The 18,411-nt window shown below is 48.7% G+C and overlaps 1 protein-coding gene across 10 annotated transcripts in view; it reads left to right on the top strand.

Moving 5' to 3' along the window:
- DCTN1 (dynactin subunit 1) overlaps nt 1–18,411 on the top strand; it is an 85,090-nt gene that overhangs the window by 27,526 nt on the left and 39,153 nt on the right. For 7 of the 10 annotated variants that reach the window (XM_049831381.1, XM_049831365.1, XM_049831346.1 and 4 more), the window contains exons 3-5: nt 2,579–2,657; nt 6,640–6,671; nt 11,325–11,345. In XM_049831381.1, coding sequence (XP_049687338.1) covers nt 2,579–2,657; nt 6,640–6,671; nt 11,325–11,345 — 132 coding nt within the window. The remainder of the gene's footprint in view (nt 1–2,578; nt 2,658–6,639; nt 6,672–11,324; nt 11,346–18,411) is intronic. The other 3 variants (XM_049831355.1, XM_049831389.1, XM_049831399.1) reach the window with 1 other exon arrangement.

Here is an 18,411-nt window from a genome sequence, read left to right as displayed (position 1 = left end):
TGGCCGGTCACCTAAGTGACCATTACGATTTAGGCATTAATTTTTCAAGAACCGGGTTTAAGATATAAATGGAAAACGGCAGGATTCCCTTTCAGCACAGTTAATGATCTGCTTGTGCTTTCCGTTCTAAATCTGTCTGCTGCTTCCTCCCATATTTCATTTCTAGGTCTCCCCAGCATAGTGGGTGGCTTTCCTGTGGTTACACATGGTGTCAGACACTGAATGTCAATAATAAATAATCTTTCTCGGGGGGAAAAAATTTATAAATGAGAAATGTTTTTCTCATTGCTTATGAAGCAGATCACCTGCATCAATGGAAACACATTTTGTTAAACACTTGTAAAGTGTTTTTAAGAATTTCCAAGATTAAGTAACTTTCTGTTCTCCCCTCCACTTAAAAACATATTTCAAGAAATGAGCACCAGTAATACCAGCATCAATAAAGCCTAGCAGTATTCTTAGCCTTTCATTGTGGAGTTTCAGCTTTAAAAATGTACTGGTGGGGAAATTTCAAAGATGTTAGGTAATATTTTTTCTCTGTTTCATCCAATCATCAAAGTAGATCCCACACAGGGATTTGATGTTGTGCTTTATCTATATAACAAGCGTATAGATCGAACCTATGCAATGCATCTGCTCCAGACCGCTGGAGTTACTGCCCACTGCAGGGGAGGTGTGCGTCCCAGCAATGCCTCGCCATGCTCTAAAGGAAGTAGAGAGCCAAAAGAACTGAAATAATCACTAAACCATTTCTCACTGTTGCGCCTGTGCTTGAAGCAGCATCCTACAGGGAAGCAGGGTGGGTATCTCTAGCTGAGAGGTGGTATAGAGTTTCATGGTGGAGACTCTTAAGTGTGGTAGCTCTGGGGATGTTAATGTTTCCTGGCAGAGTGGCCGTCCCATAGCCGTGTCACACCATCCCCCTGAGAGCAGCCTACTCAGTGTCCCGGCCAGCTGGAGGGGAGGGAAGCTGGCTGCGGGGGGGTTGGAGCTCAGTGGAGCTGTGATGGAGGCACTCGCCGCCTTGGGCTGCGGGACCGAGCCGGGGGTGTTTTGGCTTGCTGTGCAGAGGGTGGGTGCCGTGGAGGGGCTGCTGTCTCTCTGCTTCTGACCATCCCCTCCCTGCTTGTTTTCCAGTTAGCAGGGGGCTGGAGCACTCTTTCGAGCAGCTGTGTCAACATGGACAGGCGTTTCCAACGAAGTGTTTGCTCATTATCTTTTGGCAACCTTAACATTTTGCCTGCCTGGGACTTGTATTTGGGCTACTAATTTTGAACATGAGTATTCTTTTATGGTGTGTGGAAACATTATCCTTGATTTTGACCTCAAGTGGAACTCCTTTTCTGCTCCTGCTTGGCATAGGAGCTCATCAGCTTAAATCTGCTGCAGCAGCACATCTGGTATGTTGTTGCACTTCTCCAGTCTAACCCAAAAGCAAGCCCTGTTCTGCTTCCTGCCACCTTCTTGTCATTATCCATCTCCCAGCAAGTCTGGTGTGGCCAGCTGAGTTGTACCTGGTGGGGAACCCAAAGACCACTCAAAATCCCACCCTCGCTTTGGATAAACTCCTGTGCATGACCTGGTAGAGCAGATCCCCTGGGATGCCATTTCCATAGTCCTTGGGTCTGGTTTTGTCACGCTGCTGTGTTTAGTGAAACGTGAAAATCCGTGCATTGCCAAGTCACTCCGAAGATCAGGTGCGCCTGGCTGTGTCAGATACCCACTTCCAGCAGGATCCAAGGGGCACTTGCCTTGTCCTCGCTTTTAAAACCGTGGTTTGAGTATTCTCAGCCTTGGTGCAGTTGTCATGATTTCCATGGCATAATTTTGCTCAGTCTCCTTGCTTCTTTTAATTTAAGAATACATTCCTGGTACTTGGGCATCTTCCCAAAATAGAAACTGTGACTGACAGGTCTACAGATTTATTTTTATTTTTAAACTGAACTCCCAGGCTTAAGGTTGTCACAGAATGGATAGGGCAAATACCTGTCAGGAACTACTTGGGTAGTGTTGATCTTCTAAGATGAAGGGATGGTTCTCAAGAAGTGATCTAATCCTTTCCAGTCTTGTTTTCTATATTTATCAAGCAAAAATGTGTCAAAAAATAGTTAACAAAGAGAAAACCCTAAACCTTCAACCCTTAGATAGCTTAACAGGGCTCAAACCTGAAAGTATTCCTGTCTGTGCCTCCTAAGGTTCCCTAGAGAGCTGGGCAGCTTTCAGATTAAAAAAAAACAAAACCAAACCCCCTCTGTTGGCAGTGTTGCATTCTGAATCACTGAAGTTGCTCAGTTTCAGAGAAAAACAGTTTTCCTTATGAAGAGAAAGAAGAGTTTTAAATCAACTTTTGCTAAGACAACACAAAAAGACAAAAAAAGAGCTTTCTGTCAAGTGTCAGTAACTTGGAATAACTGTCAGACCAAGATTCATGAACTGATTTCCGTGTAAAGTGATCATGGAACTGTTAAAGATGTTCTGGGCTGTCGAATCCTGAATTTTGACTTTTTTTTATGGTGAATGACCACATTCTGGATTTTTTTTTGTTTGTTTGTAATAATAGTCGTTATACTTTTTCCAGATCCAGGTCTTTGAAGATGGAGCTGATACAACATCCCCAGAAACGCCAGAATCTGCTGCCTTGAAAGTCCCCAAAAGAGGTATGGCTGGTCCATTTTGCCCTGAAACCTCATCTCTCCCTTGGTCTGGACCAGACAAGGTTCCACTCCTGAACAGGCGTCAGGGGTCCACACGCTGGGGAGGTGGGCACCAGCTGCCGAGGGGCAATAGCCTGTATTCCGGGGCTCTGTCCCTGGTTTGGGTATGCACTCACCTCCCCCCGGCTCATCCACCTCTTCCATTGTCCTCTCTGCATGGTCCTACGTAGTCTTTGGGGACCACAGAAGGAAGCACTGCATGCAAAAGTTGTTCCAGGCAGTTCTGTCCTTACCATGAAAGTCTGTCTGGTGGGAAGCAAGTGGGAAATCCTTCCTGGAGGGGTAGGCACATGGAAGGAAGACTTGAACTGCTCTGGTGCTGTGAAATTGCAGCTTACAGGTCACTAGTCCCTCCAGGCTGTGCCTTATTCCCACCTCTTTGGCAGTGAATGCTTTCCGCTCTGTGCTCAGCGTTCCTTCCACTTCTTCCATTGTCAGGCAGCTCTGTAACAGCTCGCTTTGTTTGGTACTTTGACAGGCTTGCCTCCCTTTGAGGTCTGTTTTTGTTGAGTAATTATTTAGTGGTACACTTAGGGATCCTAGCAGCTTGTGGAAAAAGCTCCGATAGCTTCCTGTCCTGGACGCTCTGTCGGCAATGCGTGCCAAGCTGGGGATTTCTGGTGTGTGAAGCGTTTGTGGAACACATGCTTAACAGTTCAGAATAGGGTTTGATTTTTTGTTGTTTTTTCCCCTCTCCTGGCCAGTAGAAACTAAAATTCCCCTTTGCTTGGCAAAACGAAATCTACCCTTCAGCTGTATAAAACATGCCCAAAGGCATCAGAAGGGGGTGATGATTAGCCTGAGAAGTGGGGTGTTCCCATAAGACATTAATTTTTGTCTGTCCCATGAGTGGAAGGGAAGTTTGAATTGGCATTCATGTCCTTTGGCATTCTGCCTTCACCTTCTCCTGCAGGGAGCTCCAGGCTCCAACAGCTCACTGCCACTGCGGAGAGCTTGGGTTTGGTACAGCCCAGCCACTTTAATTCATCTCTGCTTTGGATCCTGCGATTAGCATGTGCAGCTGAACAGAGAAACATTTAAAGGAAGCCAGTTTAAACCCCCACCCCTGAATTAAATGCAAAAAAAGGGAAACTTTTCTGCTTAGTATATTAGTCTGAGTGTTTGGGGTTTTTTTTCCAGAGTGCAAGAAAGACCAACCTTTCATGTGCAGCTTCAGCCTGTTCTTTGTATGTACTTGATATTAATAGTCAATGAAAATATTCCTTAATGTTTTTATGGTCTTTTCACTCTTTCTCAATTCAGACTTTCCAGCTGAAAATTCAGTTTTCCTTGTTAGAATTCTGTACTCACTTAGGATAAGGAGCTTGTGTGGAGCCATGCAAGCGTTTTTTTTTCCCTGATGCTCCTGTAGGTCTGAGTTTTCTGGATGTGTGTTGGTGGACATCGCCCCTTTGAGTGCTGAACATGTGCAAAAGCCACAAGCCTTCCAGCGCTGGAAGTCCGCTGTCGTTTTTCTCATCCTGCAGTTATTAGGATCTAGGGAGAAAAGGCAAGGGCTCTTTAGACCCTCACTTAACATCCTGAGAATTCAGTAGCAGCTGATGCTTCCTTGAGCTGGCGGACGGGAACGTAGAGACCAGAAATATGTTAACTACATAGAGACAGGGTAGCCTTGGAAAAAGCAACAAACCAAACCTCCAGGTTTAGTGTGGCTCTTCAGCAAATGTTGCTGCCTTTTAATTTCACTACCTCTGTGTGTGTCTGTACAATGAATCTCTAAATCCTGTGCCATCTACCCCCTCATTATCTGGAAGTCTTTCCAAAGCTCTAATCTACACTGTCTACTGCAGAGTTGTCTCTGGTTCTTCTAAAACCTTTGTCTGGGGCAACCAGCAGTGACTGCAGCATCCAGAGGTGTACGGCTGCTTTCTCACAGCACACCGGTGTAGTATTTTCAGTACTGTCTCTCCTTTCTCAGTACATGCTGAGGTTTGTTGTTGCTGCCCAGCAGCATTCACTGAACTTCTACAGTGATGCTCTGGCCCCTTTTTGCCAGCTGCTGGTTCTTCCACTCAAATAGAGAAATGAGTAAAGCACAAGCAGTTCAGGTTACCCCTCCTGGCGTGCAGATCAGCATTGCTTCCTCTGCCTCTTGCTGCTCAGAGCCTGTTTCGGGGCAGGAGCCCATGAACACCGTGCAGGAGGAGAAATGGGTGTGTTTAGCTCAGGTTTGAGGGTTGCAAGATGGGTGTCACCAGCATTTTTCACTGCTGTCTGCAGGCAGCTGGCCTTGAGTACCACCAAGTGACACTTGTACTGTGGGAAGGGGGCATTGCTTGTGAGGGTGGGACACACTCACGAGCTCCAGTTAGTGGTCCATGGTTGAACTGGTGAGCAAAGGGGCTGTGCCAGAGCAGCACCAGGTCGGGCCAGGCAGCAGGGGCATGGTGGGTCAACACTGGCCAGGTCTTGGGGGGCAAGCCCCCTCGGGGTCCCGTGGCGGGAGGAAAAGGGAGCCCAGACACGCAGGCTCGGTGTTGGCCGCGATGCTCTTTGGTAGGGATGCGGGCGCTGGGATGCAGCTGCTTGCCAGGAGTTTCCATGGAAACGGCAGCGCCGGCTGCTGCAGTCTGACTGCGGTGGGTGATGCAGAGATTGCTCTTCCCATAGATCCAGCACCTTCCTCTCCCAGGCTAGCAGAGGTGTGAGGTACCTGGTGGGGGCAGCTCCTATGTTTTTTTATGAGGCACTTCTGCAGCGTTTGCTGTTGGGGTGATCAGTGTCACCGTTAGAAATATTAAACCCTGGTGGAATTGCAGCTGGGAGAGGAGGGGGGCAAGCAGCTCGTGGACCCCCCGCACATCCAGAAATGGAGCAGAGGATGTAATTTAGCCAAATCTGCAGTGGTTACCTGTGTCTCTGATGCACACAAGCCAAGATTGTGCAATCTTGTTCCTCCACAGTCATGTCTGTGGCACTCACTGTGCTGTCCAACTGTGCACACCAGTAACCCAGAGAACGAGGGAGAGATCCTGAATTTGGGCGGGGGGGAGGAGTTGTTTGAGCACTGGGGTTTAGCCCACTGACACCTGCCATCCTGCCATGACAGCCAGGCTCTGTAATGGGGTGCTCCATCAGCCCTCTGTCAGGGTGATAAAATGGGAGCACGTCGTAACAGCCGGCACCCCACGCGTTCAGTGACCTGGGGAAGGCCAGCGGCTGAATTGTCGGTAGATGTTCCTGGCGGCCTCCTGTTCCTGGCGGCCTCCTGTGCCGCAGGAGGTTTGCGTTCTGAGAAATGGGAAGGACCAGTCTGCTGAGCTCGAGCCCTGTCAGGGCTGTGGGTGCCCTGCTCGGGGAGGTTCCCTGAGCCCAGGTGGAGAGCAGAGGGAGCAGAGCTGCAGCTGGTCAGTTTGGGGTTTTTTCCGAGTGGTCTCTTATACATCGACCTCGTGCGTGTTTAGATTCCTGACCACATACGGACCGGGATGGAAACCTTTTATTTTGCTGTGTGAAATAAATGGTCTCTGGACCTGTATTTCTGTTGATGCTCACATTAGGTTCTCATTTGGAATCCAGCTGATTCGATGTGGTCATATGGACTGATAGACTGCCGTGCTCTGAAGATGGCTTGGGGTTCTCTGAATTGCAGTAGTTTAACTCAAGAAAAGCAGTGTAGCCTGACCTAGTTCTGACACATGTGTCTGAATGTTTGGCTTTCTCAAACTGTGCCAGCAGATCTAATAAGGGAGTCCCTGTTCCTCCAAACCCATACCCTATTGTACTACCGTTTCCTGGTTTATGCTGGTCTCTCCTTCATGCCCACTTCCCTAAGAACACGCGTAAACGGTCCTTTCACTATGCCTTGATGCTTCCTGGACTGCAGAGACACTTAGTATGCAGGTCAGGCCAGAGGCATCCTTTGGGCCAAAGCTCATGGTTCTGTTTCTCTTTTTCTTTACAGATTCCTTGGATGCCACCAAAGCCAGCAAACTGGTGAGTGCTGAGCCCATGTCTCTGTAGGCTGCTGAAACAAATTCCCTTTGCAGCGTATGATTAGGGGAAGAGGTAGACTCGCACATGCCACTCTTACTGACTTACCATTAACTTTTATCACCTCTCTAAAAGCTCCATTTTTCAACCCTGCAGGAAGAGCACATGGAGACACACACACACACACACAAAACATACAGAAAGGACACAGTTTTGCCAGCCTGTCTCTTAGTTAGCCCTTTTCAGTTCAGTGCTCTATAATAAAAATGCCCATGGTGAAGTGCATTTCTTCTGAAACCCATGGGAAACAAGGCCATATAAAAAGTAATTTTCAGCTAATGACCAGAAATCAGTAAGTTACGGAGGAATAAAACCCCAGCACAGTTTCCTGTATTACACGTTTTATCTAAGTTCAATCAATATTGCAACATTCATGCCCTGCATGCCTCTTGGCTGTGTTTCTTTAAAGAATGACCCTTACAGCCTGCAGGAAGAGCGTATTCCTCGGGATATTTGAAATTAGCTTTCTCTGGCTTACATGTTTGGTTTACAGAAAACAATGTATACTTCTGACTATCCAGAAATTTCAATAGCTCTTGAGGCATAAATGGGTACATGTTGTATCTGAATGTGATGGGTATTTCCTACGGAACAGAAAATTGGAGATAGGTACCTATCTTCAAATACTTTTGATCCCCAGACAAGCACAATTAAATAGGTACTTAAGATTAAAACCACAAAAATGGCCATGCATGTATATGGATACTGAGGAATGTGTGGTCGTGCTGAGCAACACAGTGAGTTTGGTTTGTGTGTGCTTTGGGATAGAAGCTGGATATTTCTTAGGGACAGACTGGTCCATCTTGTGTGTTGGCAGCTGTGAAAAAGTAAATAGCTTATCTGGAGATAAGGGGCTTCTCCTTGTTGTCCTCTCAGCTGCATGACACCTGCAGTTCTGCATTAGGGCAGCTTGTGAGCCCAGTCTCATTCCTTGAAGTTTCAGGTCATTACTGGGAGTGGGAATACTTTTCCCCACCTTGATGCAGAGCTGTGTGTGGATCCTGGTCAGCCTGTGCAGTGTCGGGATTTGGCCACAGTTGGAAATGGGTGATGGACCAGCACTTTGAGGTGCTCCAGGGGTTAATCGGGCTCAGGTGCCTGGGAGGTTGTGCCTTGCCTGCACTCTGAGTCAAGCTGACTGCCAGAGTAGAGGGTGGAGAAGAAATCCCTCTCGTCATATTAAAGGGATTTGCAGAATTTTGCAGGGAGTGCTTTTTTCTGCTGAGTGGGTCTTGACTTACCTACTGGCATGTCTGGTCTGACTGGCCTTTTCCATTGCAGGGCCTCTGGCACTGGTGGCATCTTTTCCCATTGTGTTCTCTGCCCGTGATGCATGACATTTAGTCTCCTGTTTTAATTATACACTGGAATTAATGTGCGAGTTGCTAGGTGAAACTGAACAGCATGCCTTGTAAAGGAGGTCAGACCAGACTACCCTTCCTTAAAATAAAGGCTGCAAAAGGGTGTCATGAAGTGTTGGAAGAGAAATTTTTAAATTGTTTCAGAACATTTGAATGAAAAGACAAGTATAATATTTATGAAGTGGAAAAAATCTTATTGTTCATGAAATCAGGATGCTAAAATAGGAATCATTCTTTAAATTCTTTATGCTGCTCACATTCTGAGGAGGTTGCAGGAAAGAAGATGAGCCAAAAGGGTTTGCACCCAGAAGGTTTAAGAAACCCCAGATTAAATAGCTAATGTACCTTCTGTCCTTAAGCATAGCTTTTTTTTTTTTCTTTTTTTTTTTTCTGCATAAGAGGTTGAGAATTTCATGCTGGCTACTGTTGGAAGCAAAATGTTTTGGTAGATGGAGCTCTGTGCTGTTCTGAGCTGGGGTGCTGCTGCTTGATGCGCTGCTGTGCTCTGGGACATTCGCTCTGGTTTGTCATTATGGAAAATGCTAGAGTTCAAAATGAACATCCCGCTGCCTTTCAAATACTGTTGGTGGTGGGACAGGCTCCCAAAGGTAACTTGAGCGATGCCACTGTGATGGGCACATGCAGATTTGTCTTCTGCCTTGCATGTTAGAAAGGCGAATTTGGGCTTTGCTGTTTCCCTGCTGGGATTACACAGCTCCTCCCAGGAGCTCCTGCAACTGCTGCGCAGAAACATGGAAATTAGGTGCTGGAAAAGCGCTTTGAGCCACTTGCCCAGTATTTCAGCCCAAACAGGTATCTTTGCTCTGTTGAACGTGCAGCTCACAGGCTGGCTGCCTGTCAAACGCAGGGCCCGCAGAGTGGGTTGGGAATAGTCCTGCAGGACTTCAGTCCTTCAGTCCTTTACATGCTGACACCGTGAAGGGTCCTGGTTTCCTGTGTGCAAGTCTGATCAAACACCGAAGAGTCTATCTTCAAGCCAGCATCACGGCACGCTGCAGAAGGGAACAAAAGTAACTGCTGCCCCTTGAGGAGTCACTGCCAGTGCCTCTGAGAGGCAGAGAGCCTGCTCCTTCCAGAGAGGCTGCAGTGATGGGAGGCAAACGAACACCTGGGATACAATTTTACCTCGTGCAAAGCCTGAGCTCTAGGGTGAGCATTCTCCAGCGTCATTTGTTTTCCAGACCTATTAAAGGGTGCTGAGGTTGTTTGCTGAAATGGTTTGTAGTCCAGGTAGTGAGAGTCTGGGCAGGTTACTTCACAGCAGTGCGACAGCAGCCTGTCCCTCCCCGAGAATGGCTATCTCCTGCCCCTTGAAAAATGGCCAAGCTCTCCAGGCCCAGAGGTGGCTGTGGTCCTCCCAATCCTTTTTTGCCTTATCCGTATGTGTGTTGGCTCGACTACATGGTGACCGTTGTCACAGTTTGTCTAAGGAAGAGTTGCTGTTTTCTGAGAGTAAAACCTCTGCCGTGCAGTATTTTGGGTGTTTTCCGTCCTGAATGCGTACTTAATGCTGCTGCAAAAGGTGTGTTTTCTGTGGTACTGCATCATGTTCTCTGAAACTAGAAAATCAGCCAAGAGCTCTCGATTTCCTTAGATGCTCCTGAAGGCTAGCTCCGCAGCAGCAGCCTGGTGCGAGGCTGTGGGCACTGCTGCATGCAGTGTGGGAGCATGGCTTTTCACAAGTGGTCTGCTGTGTTCTGGGTGCAAATCCCACAGAAACAGGAGCACCTCTGCTTTTGCTGGCCCTTCCCTAGCTGCCGTTGGCTGACCTGTCACTCACTCCTATTACCACCTCCGCTCACGAGGGCAGGTATTGAGTGGGGGGCCTTTGTGGCAGGACTTGTCAGCTCTGTGTTTGCATCTTCCGAGAAAGGCATCTGAGAAAAATGAGGAGAGTCGGAACGGGTTTTGTTGGGAGCCGGGTGGGCTGGAGAGCAGACGAGGCTGGTCTGTGCAGCCAGGGAGTCTCATGGATTGCAAAAATGATAAAGGCTCTGCAAGAAGTGGGTATAGAGGTATCACTGGATCTGGGCTCAGGTTCACCTGCCTTTGCAAGAAGAAAGTATAAAGGTACCACCAACTCTGGACTGGGTTCTCCTGCTCTCCTAGCATTGCCCTGCAGCCCACCTACACTAGGGCAAATCGCTGCCCAAAGCACTGGAAAGCCCGTCCCTTCCTGGATGCTACTGGCAGGTCTCAAAGCAGGCGCAGGGAGTGGGACCCTGCCTTGACTGCCGCTCTGGTGCCGAGCACGGTGGTTGAGGCAGAGACCCACTCCCTGTACCTGCTTTGAGACCATCGTCCCCTGGCATCCTGTTCCCCTTCATCCTGGGAGATCCTGGCATCAAACCCCAAGTCCTTCGTGGCTGGACCCAAGAAGGTGTTACCTCTGCTCTACCAGGCTGTGTCATGGGGACTTCCGAAAATGGGGAATAGAGCTTCTTTCCTGCGTGTAGAGGGGCCCTGAGTGGCAAGAAACTGGAGGAGATTTCCAGCACACTTTGGATGAAATGGGATTTCTTCCCTTAGGGCAGCAGCTGATGCAGGGCTTTGCCTTGGTGTGATCAAAAATTGCATTTTGAAAGCAAAATAACATGTTACTGTAAGTTGTGAGCAGTCTTTGTGACCTGAGGTGTGGCAGAAGTGCACTCATAAAAAATGTTAAAAAAAAAAAAGTTGGATACAGCATCTTCTTCTCTTTGCAGTGTCTGATCCAAGGTGGGTCAGTGTGGGAGGTGAGTGGTATTTATGAGAGCTGGATTTGAGGTGGGATCCCTCCTCCCCAGGGATTCCAGGTTTCGGTCAGCTAAGCATGTTGGTTAACTCTTCTTTGCAAGTGCTGATGGCTACCATTAAGTGAATTTATTTTCCTCTGAATATGTCTTAGCATCTAAAATGGTTTTGTGCTGGAGGAATGGAAGGTGGATCAATGACACTGGAGTAAAGCTCGTAAATCGGAGGGTTGAAAAGAAGCTCTGTTGTCTGCTTTCCTCTCTTAAGCCACCTTACATTTGTTTAAATTTACCTGAATGTATTTTCCTTTCTGATTGTACATGTTTTTGCAGCCTGATGACTTTATTGAGACATGTTCTCTTCCATGAATAGCTAGCTCTGAAACTTGCGATGTTTGAACAGAAAGCAGATCGCTTCTCATCACCACTGTTGATATGATTTGAGCTCTAACTTTGTACCCTTTTATTCCCTCTTCATGCAGCGTGGAGTGAAACCTAAAAAGGTGGTGCTTTTTTGACAATTAATCTGTGTGTTGCCAAGTCTTCTGGCCGCATGAAAAGCCCTCCAGTGCATCCCAGTTCATTGTCACCCATTGCTGCTGTGCCTCCATCGTACCGTTGCATGTTTGCTCATTGCATGTGCTCCCCTTCGCCTGCCCCCAGCTTGCTCAGAGGATGGGAGGCAAATGCAGCAAAACCGATTGCTTCTGAGCCAGACCACAGCGTGGGGAAAGGGTTTGCATTGCGGTACTGCTGCCCCACCACTGTTTGAGGGAGGCACGGAGGCTGGCAACCCAGCTTTATGCTTGATGCTCAATTGTGAGATGTTCTACTGTTCCAGTTAACCACAGTCGTGTTTTCAAGTCAGCGCTGGGTGCCGGTTACTGTGATACCCGTGGGCTGTGCCTAGCATCGCTCCCAACACATCTGCACAGAGTTTTTGCATCAACTGACTGTAAGTCTTGGACACCAGAGGCAGCCCACGTATTGCTGCTTCCACCTGAAGGACTGACTGGCACATCTCAGCCTGGCTTTCACCGCCTTCTGCCTTCTCTTCCCTTAACTAACATTTTAATATAGTGTATGTTCCCCGACCTGTGGGTGTTGGCAGTACCAGCTACAGGTTAAGTGCTTTACATGCTGTGGGGAAGCATAAGCAGTGCTCCTCCATGCTCACTGTCTGACATGGAAACATTTAAAACTCCTAATTTGGTAACCAGGTGCATTATCACAGGGCTGTTATGTGGCCCATTATTGGCCAATATATAGCAGTTTTCTAAACAATACAAGACAACACTACTTAATGAATTTTCTCATGAGCAGTTCTAATCTGTAGCTGAGCAGCGGTAGAACAGGGAGCTGCTGTAGTGAAAGAACAAACCCCAAGAGTTTGGAAAAAGATACTGCACTGCTGAGAAGTAATATGCTTTGGTGAGTTGGAGGCAAGTCACTGTTTTGCTCATATGTGGTACTTGTCCTCTCCTGGGGCTACAGCTTCCCATGCTTCTCCCAAGGTAAGAACACTCCACAACCAGCTTGCTTATAACACTTCTCAAAGCCAAAAATCTTTTGTATCGCTTACTACCAAAATGAACTAAAACTACAAAGGTCTTGGCATAGAATCATCATTTCCTGTAGGCTGTTTGGGGAATATTTTTTTGCCATGGAAATCTTGCCAAGAGAAGAGCAAATCTGACCACTCGACACTTGGAACAGGCACAGTACAAGCACTAGAGAGAAACTGGTATGGTACCTGCTGAGTCCTTGGTGTACACGATGCCGATCGGTGGTATCTTCGACAGATCTTTTGTTTCCAGCCACTTTAATTTTGATTTTTGAGTGGAGAGATGATCCAAACAGCAGCATTTGTATGCAGATAGTCCACAGGCGAGGAGCAATGCAGAAACATAAGGAGAAGCTGCCAAGGCACTGTAGAGGGATGGCCAGGAACAGCTATTACTGGGTGCCCTCTTTCTCCTGACCCTCTCCACAACCCCTCTAGTCCAAGGTCTTTGCATGTCTCTGAGGCTTTACAGGCGTTGCATGCATCTGCCCTGCGTCTCGGTCCTGCGAGCTGTCACTGCTGCTGTTTCACATGCAACTCTGACTTGTACCCAGCTGGCTCTGTTACGTGGATGGGAAGAACTTCTGATTTTGAATGTTGTATTTCTTTACTTTCTCGTCCCCGTTACCTGTGGTTTCCAGGCAGTTAGGTTGATTGCAGGTTGCCCTACGTATGCTGCCATCTGCTCAGAGCTTTAGCTGTGTATTGCTTTTAAAAGAAGTGGTTGTATGTTAATAGCTGTCCAGAGAACCCTTCCTGAGTAGTGATGTGTGGAGATGGGCTCAGACACGTACGTCACAGCTTTTCTCAGAGGGACAAGCCAGTGCCACGTTTTTGCTGATGTCGCCTCAGAATTTAAGTTTTTGGCTGTTAATAAATTTGTCAGCTCTCCGCTCCCCTCCCTTGCAGCTCTTGACCTTACACAAGCGTGTGAAAATTGCAGTCCAGTTGGTAGGATCACAAAATAACTAACATGATTAGCACATAAATCCTTATTCATGAGATTAAGGTAGCTCTTTGCATGTTAAATATAGACTTTAATCGTATTAAAAGCTGCTGCTTGCTGCTTTTTTTGTGCCAGATGGCCCTTATCCTCCCAGCTATTGTCCTTCTCTGTTTGCCTTGGTTCTGCTACTGTCTTTGAGCTTGTCGGGAGCAATGGGGTAGGGCCTCTCGCCGATGAGGTCGTGTGGCTGTTCTGGCTTTTGCTGTCGGTCGCACAGATTGTGCTATTGTCAGGGCTGGCAGCCCCACGGGGCTCCAAAGCATGGTGGGCAGCTGTTGGGTCACCTCTGGGGCCACCCGAAGCTGGAGATCCTTCCTGTTAGCTGCGATGCTGTGTAGGGGTGCGGGCTGTCAGGGGCTATCCTCGTTCCTCACGCAGGCATCTGCCATGTGTACCTTGCTTGGGATCGCTGCAGGGTGCCAGCGGCTGCTTGGGAGCTGGTGGTCCAGGCTGTCCCCTGGCACGTGGGGAGGTGCTGGCCTGTCTCGGAAGGGTTTGCCAGCCCCTGCCTGGGCTGGGCTGCCGAGGCTGCTGGTATGCTGGGTGGGATGGGAAGAACACCAAATATCTTTTTAAAAAGCAGTAAAAGGGTGTTTTTCTGCTAAGTTTCAGAGTGAAATGGGTTGTGTGCTCCTTTATCTCCTCTGTGCTACCTGGGTTGGCGTTGAACTGACTGTGTGGTCAGCGAGCCTGCCTCTTACTGATGTGCTTGGGATTATGCTGTGTCACCTTCCAGTGAGACAGAGGTGCTGGGTCCACTGCCCAGGGCTGTGGTGGGACCTGCCTCCCCAGGCTGAGAGTGAGCCGAGGGGGGACTTCATCATCCCGTGTGTGACGAACCTGCGCCACTCTTGCCCCAGGATGCTGGGGGTGGTGAGGACTTTCAGGGATGCAGAGAAGGACTGGACAGGTTCTCTAAAGTTAAATCTTAAGAAATACAAAGTGCACGTAAATTATATTTGGCTCGGGGAGTCCTTGAGCTGCGGGTGTTCGGAGCCTGGGAGAGCAGCCAGAGTATTCCTCAGGTGTCCTCCCTGGGCACCCTGCTCTGCCCTGCGGTCTAAGGTGCCACGACCACCATCCTGATGGGAGCTGCTAGCCTTGGCCTGGGTATGGTGGCTCTGGCTGGCACCGCGGTGGCTCCTTGTTTGTGTGTGGGCTTCCAACTCAGCCCTGGGGTCCTGTGGCTGTGGGGTGGGAGCAGGGGTCCAGAGGCCCCTTCAGCTGGTCTGTGTTAACGCACCAGCTGGTGGGATGATGGTGGAGAGCTGGCTTCCTTCTCCCCAAAAGTCACCACTGGATTCCCTGTTTCATGGCTTCTGTGCCATGAGCTCTGCCTGGGTGGTGGGGACATCGGGGGAAGGATGCCAGTGTCTGAACACGCTCTGCCTTCTCAGTGGGTCGTGTCCTGTTTGCTTTACCTAGTCTAGTCCCAACTGGTCTGTAATGTGGCTGTGCCAGGTGCCTGGCTCAGCCTCCACTGTCCCGTACCGGCACAGTTTGGACAGTTGCTCCCTGGGTCGTGGTCCCACTGGGCAGCATAATCCTGCCCCGACTGTGCGGTGATGGTCGAATTGTGCAGAGCTCCAGCTGGAAGGGAACGGGCCCAGAGATGTGTCCGCAGCTCGCAGGTGAAATGGGCTTGTCTGCGGTGCCTGGGTGTGTCTGAAGATCTTTGGAGACACCGAGCGCGGAGTCCCAGATCAGCTGAAGCAGGGAGCAAGTTCTTAACTGGTGGTAGGTGGGAGAATGTTGGTCCCACAGGGTTTGTTGGTTACGTTTGCAGCAAGCTCAAGTGTGAGTGGCTATGAGCCCTTCTCTGGAGTAGGAATCATAGAATCCTTTAGATTGGAAAAGACCTTTAAGATCATGGAGTCCAACTGTAAACCTAACACTGCCGTGTCCCTAAGTACCACATCTACAGGTAACATGCGTCCAGCACTGTCCCTGTATGCCTGAGGTATGTGACCATGATGATAAATAACTGTCTTGCCCAACGGTGCTGTCTCTCACTACAGGTCACCTATCCTGTGACAGCATGAGCTAAAGCCAGTTTGATGCCTGGTTTTTCCCCCCCCGCCTCTAATGGATTGGCTTTGTCCCAGCTCCAGTAACATTCCCATTCCTTTCATCATCCCAGCTGGCATTCCGTGTGCCAGAGCTGGATCTCAAGTGTTTTGAGCTCTGTAATGAGCATGACTTCATCTCCCTCTCTGTTGGGCACTTGATCTTGCTCTGATCCTCTCTTGTCCTCCCGTTTGTCATTGTGCCCGATCGTTAGCTGGGTTCAGCGGCAGTGTCTCTGTGCGGGGAGCAGATGGCCTGTTTCAGCCTGACGAGGGCACGGGGCGATCTGCTTCCAGATGCTTTCTTTTTAAAGAAGAGGGGCCGACCCAAGCCCTATTAATCCTTTAAAGGAAAGAGTAATCTGATTATCTCATAAAACGTGCCTCACATCTGAACTGCAGAAAACATGTCCTACAAAAGGGTCTAAATGAACCTGTGTGCCGATTTTTACACGGCTAGTGTTCCTCTTGGCTGGCTGACAAACTGTCGTGGTAGTTCTTCATGCCTCTGAGGGACGTTCTTGGGAACTTGCGGCAAGGTCCGTGCCGCAGAATGGTGGTTATTTTGCTGTTGATCAAGGGAAGGGCCAGCAAACCTACGGAGCTGTGAGCTGAGCAGCATCTGGCGCCGCAAGCTGGTGGTACGATGGAAATGAGCCGGAGTTAACCCCGGCAGCATCACAGGCTGCTCCTGCTCTAAACGCAGATAAGATTCAGCAATCTTCTTATCTGTGATGGTGCTAAAAGCTCCTTGTTACTCTGCATGGCTTTAAGATAAGTAACTTCTCTTACATACCACTGAGCGTTTTTAAAGGACAGCCCTAAAGCATCTGACACCTTCCCCCGCCCCGTTGTTAAATTGCATTTTCTCATCTGCTGCTTCTGCTTAAGTGGGCAGCTCTGCAAGGTGTGTGGCCAGCCCCATGTTGGTGTTTATTGAATCCTGGATGTGGAAAGAATTTAAATATTCTAGATTTAGAAAACAGAGATGTGCATTAGGAGAGGAGTTGGCTCATTAGCGCAGCTACTGCCCTGCCCCCCTTACTGTAATACCCTTAATTCTCTTAACTGAATGTTAAATCTGTGTAAGCTTTCATGTGACTCCTTAGCAATATATATGACACTTTGTTCACTAAGGGACTTACAGCCACGAGTCAAGGTTGCTTCTGTCTGAGAATGCTTAATACATATGTGGCCCTTTTGCCGGACGAGTTTGGGTAACGGTTGAACTTGCATGGTAGAGGAAAGCCTACGTCCTCTGGGCCGATCTGGAGTTGGAGAGAGTTTCTACTGGAGCTTTTGAATGCCTTCAGATAACTTAAAAGCCATCTCTGTATAAATCAGCTCTTGATCCAAAACAGGCTTTACTGTGACATGCTCGGGGCAATGAAACTCAGTGGTTCTTCATTAACATATGCTTATAGAGCTTTTAAAATGCCACTTGGAAACCCTTGCCCTGCTAACACCATTTGCCCATCTGCAGCCAGCAGAAGAGCTGTTGGGGGAGAGGGGATGCTGGTGGAATCCTGACCTCTGCTCTCGTCGGTGTTCAGATTTGTTTGCTACCTTTTACTGTCCATGGGGGCTCTGCATAAGTCATAGCCAATTACAAGGAATCAAAAGGCATTTAGGTTTGGATACTAGATGTGTTTTGTTTCCGTGGATGCAGTACCATCCTGTCTGACAATTCAGCCCTTTGTGGACTGATGGGCTGACTCTGCTGACCTAGAATAAGCTCTTTCTCTGCTAGCCCTGAAGAATCATCGTCAAAGCCGAGGAGGAAGGAGCTGGCTGGTGATGGGGCTGGTGAGCCGCTCTGGTCCTGATGGGTTGGGAGTGTAATCTGTTACCAGGAAAGTGTGACCCAACTCAGCAGACCGGGCAGCCCAAGCGTTGAAGGTGGTTGGAAGGCCAATGCAGAAACCAAAGAGAGCTCTGAGCATCCCAGAGGAGCAGAGTGAAACCCAGTGGTGAGCGGATCCTTGCACAAGACTTGTCACAGCAGCAGGTGTCTCACAGAACAGTTCGCCAGGCTCAGGCATACTCACCAACAACAGGTTTGGCAACTGCAAGCTGGGAGCAGAGCTGAGAGTGAAAACCCAAGTGCAAGGCAAGAGAGGGGTTACCACAGCCAGTGTGAGAGTGGAGATCTTGAGACTGATGCTCTCTGCCTCGGTGCCCTGAATTTGTGAGTGTCTGTAACTTGTCTGGACACTCAAGGCTTCACTGTAGGAAAAACTGCTTGGCACAGGCAGGTGGGAAGCACTGCTGGGACTGAGAATAGTCTGTGCTTGGACTGGTGATAAAGTGAGTGCTCGGGTATGGCGTGAGCGGGTAACTATCCCGAGTGAGCCACCTCTGCCCTTACACAGTTAATGGCTTTTGCCAGCTCAGTGCTCCCTGGAGTATTCATTGATTTTTCTCATGTGGGCTGTGGTCGAAGTCTTGTAATGTTGAGTTCGGATTTCTGAGGACAAATCCAGTTGGGCTGCGGGTCCAGTTTGTATTTGCTGGTCTGGAAGTCAAGGCGGTGTGTGTCTGCACAAGCTGTCGGCTCTGCCTGGAGGCAGGCAGTAAATGGCAGAGCGCACATTGCCTTGGGGAGCAGGGCTGTGGTGCAGGATGCCCCTGGTGTGCTGAAAGCATAACGTGTCTTTAAATCCCCCTGGGGAAACCTCAGCAAGTTTCCTTTGGGGTCACCCAGTGCCATTCTCCTTTGAGCAACAGAAAATTGTTAATTGCTTGAAAAGGAGTGATTTTAATCTAGGCTTATGTGAAAGACAGTACAATAAAAACTAGGCTAACTTGGTATGCATAGCTATCTGGATAAATTCTGTTCTTAATTAACTTTGCAAATGGGAGCAGTGTCTGTTTGCCTGTGAGGATGTGTAATATCCCCACCCCGGTTATCTGAGAGGCAGCACTCTTAGCTC

Source organism: Accipiter gentilis, chromosome 3 (genome assembly GCF_929443795.1).
Source record: "Accipiter gentilis chromosome 3, bAccGen1.1, whole genome shotgun sequence".
NCBI lineage: Eukaryota > Metazoa > Chordata > Aves > Accipitriformes > Accipitridae > Astur > Astur gentilis.
The sequence above is the reverse complement of the archived record's forward strand: the minus strand, read 5'-3'. Positions and strand labels throughout refer to the sequence as shown.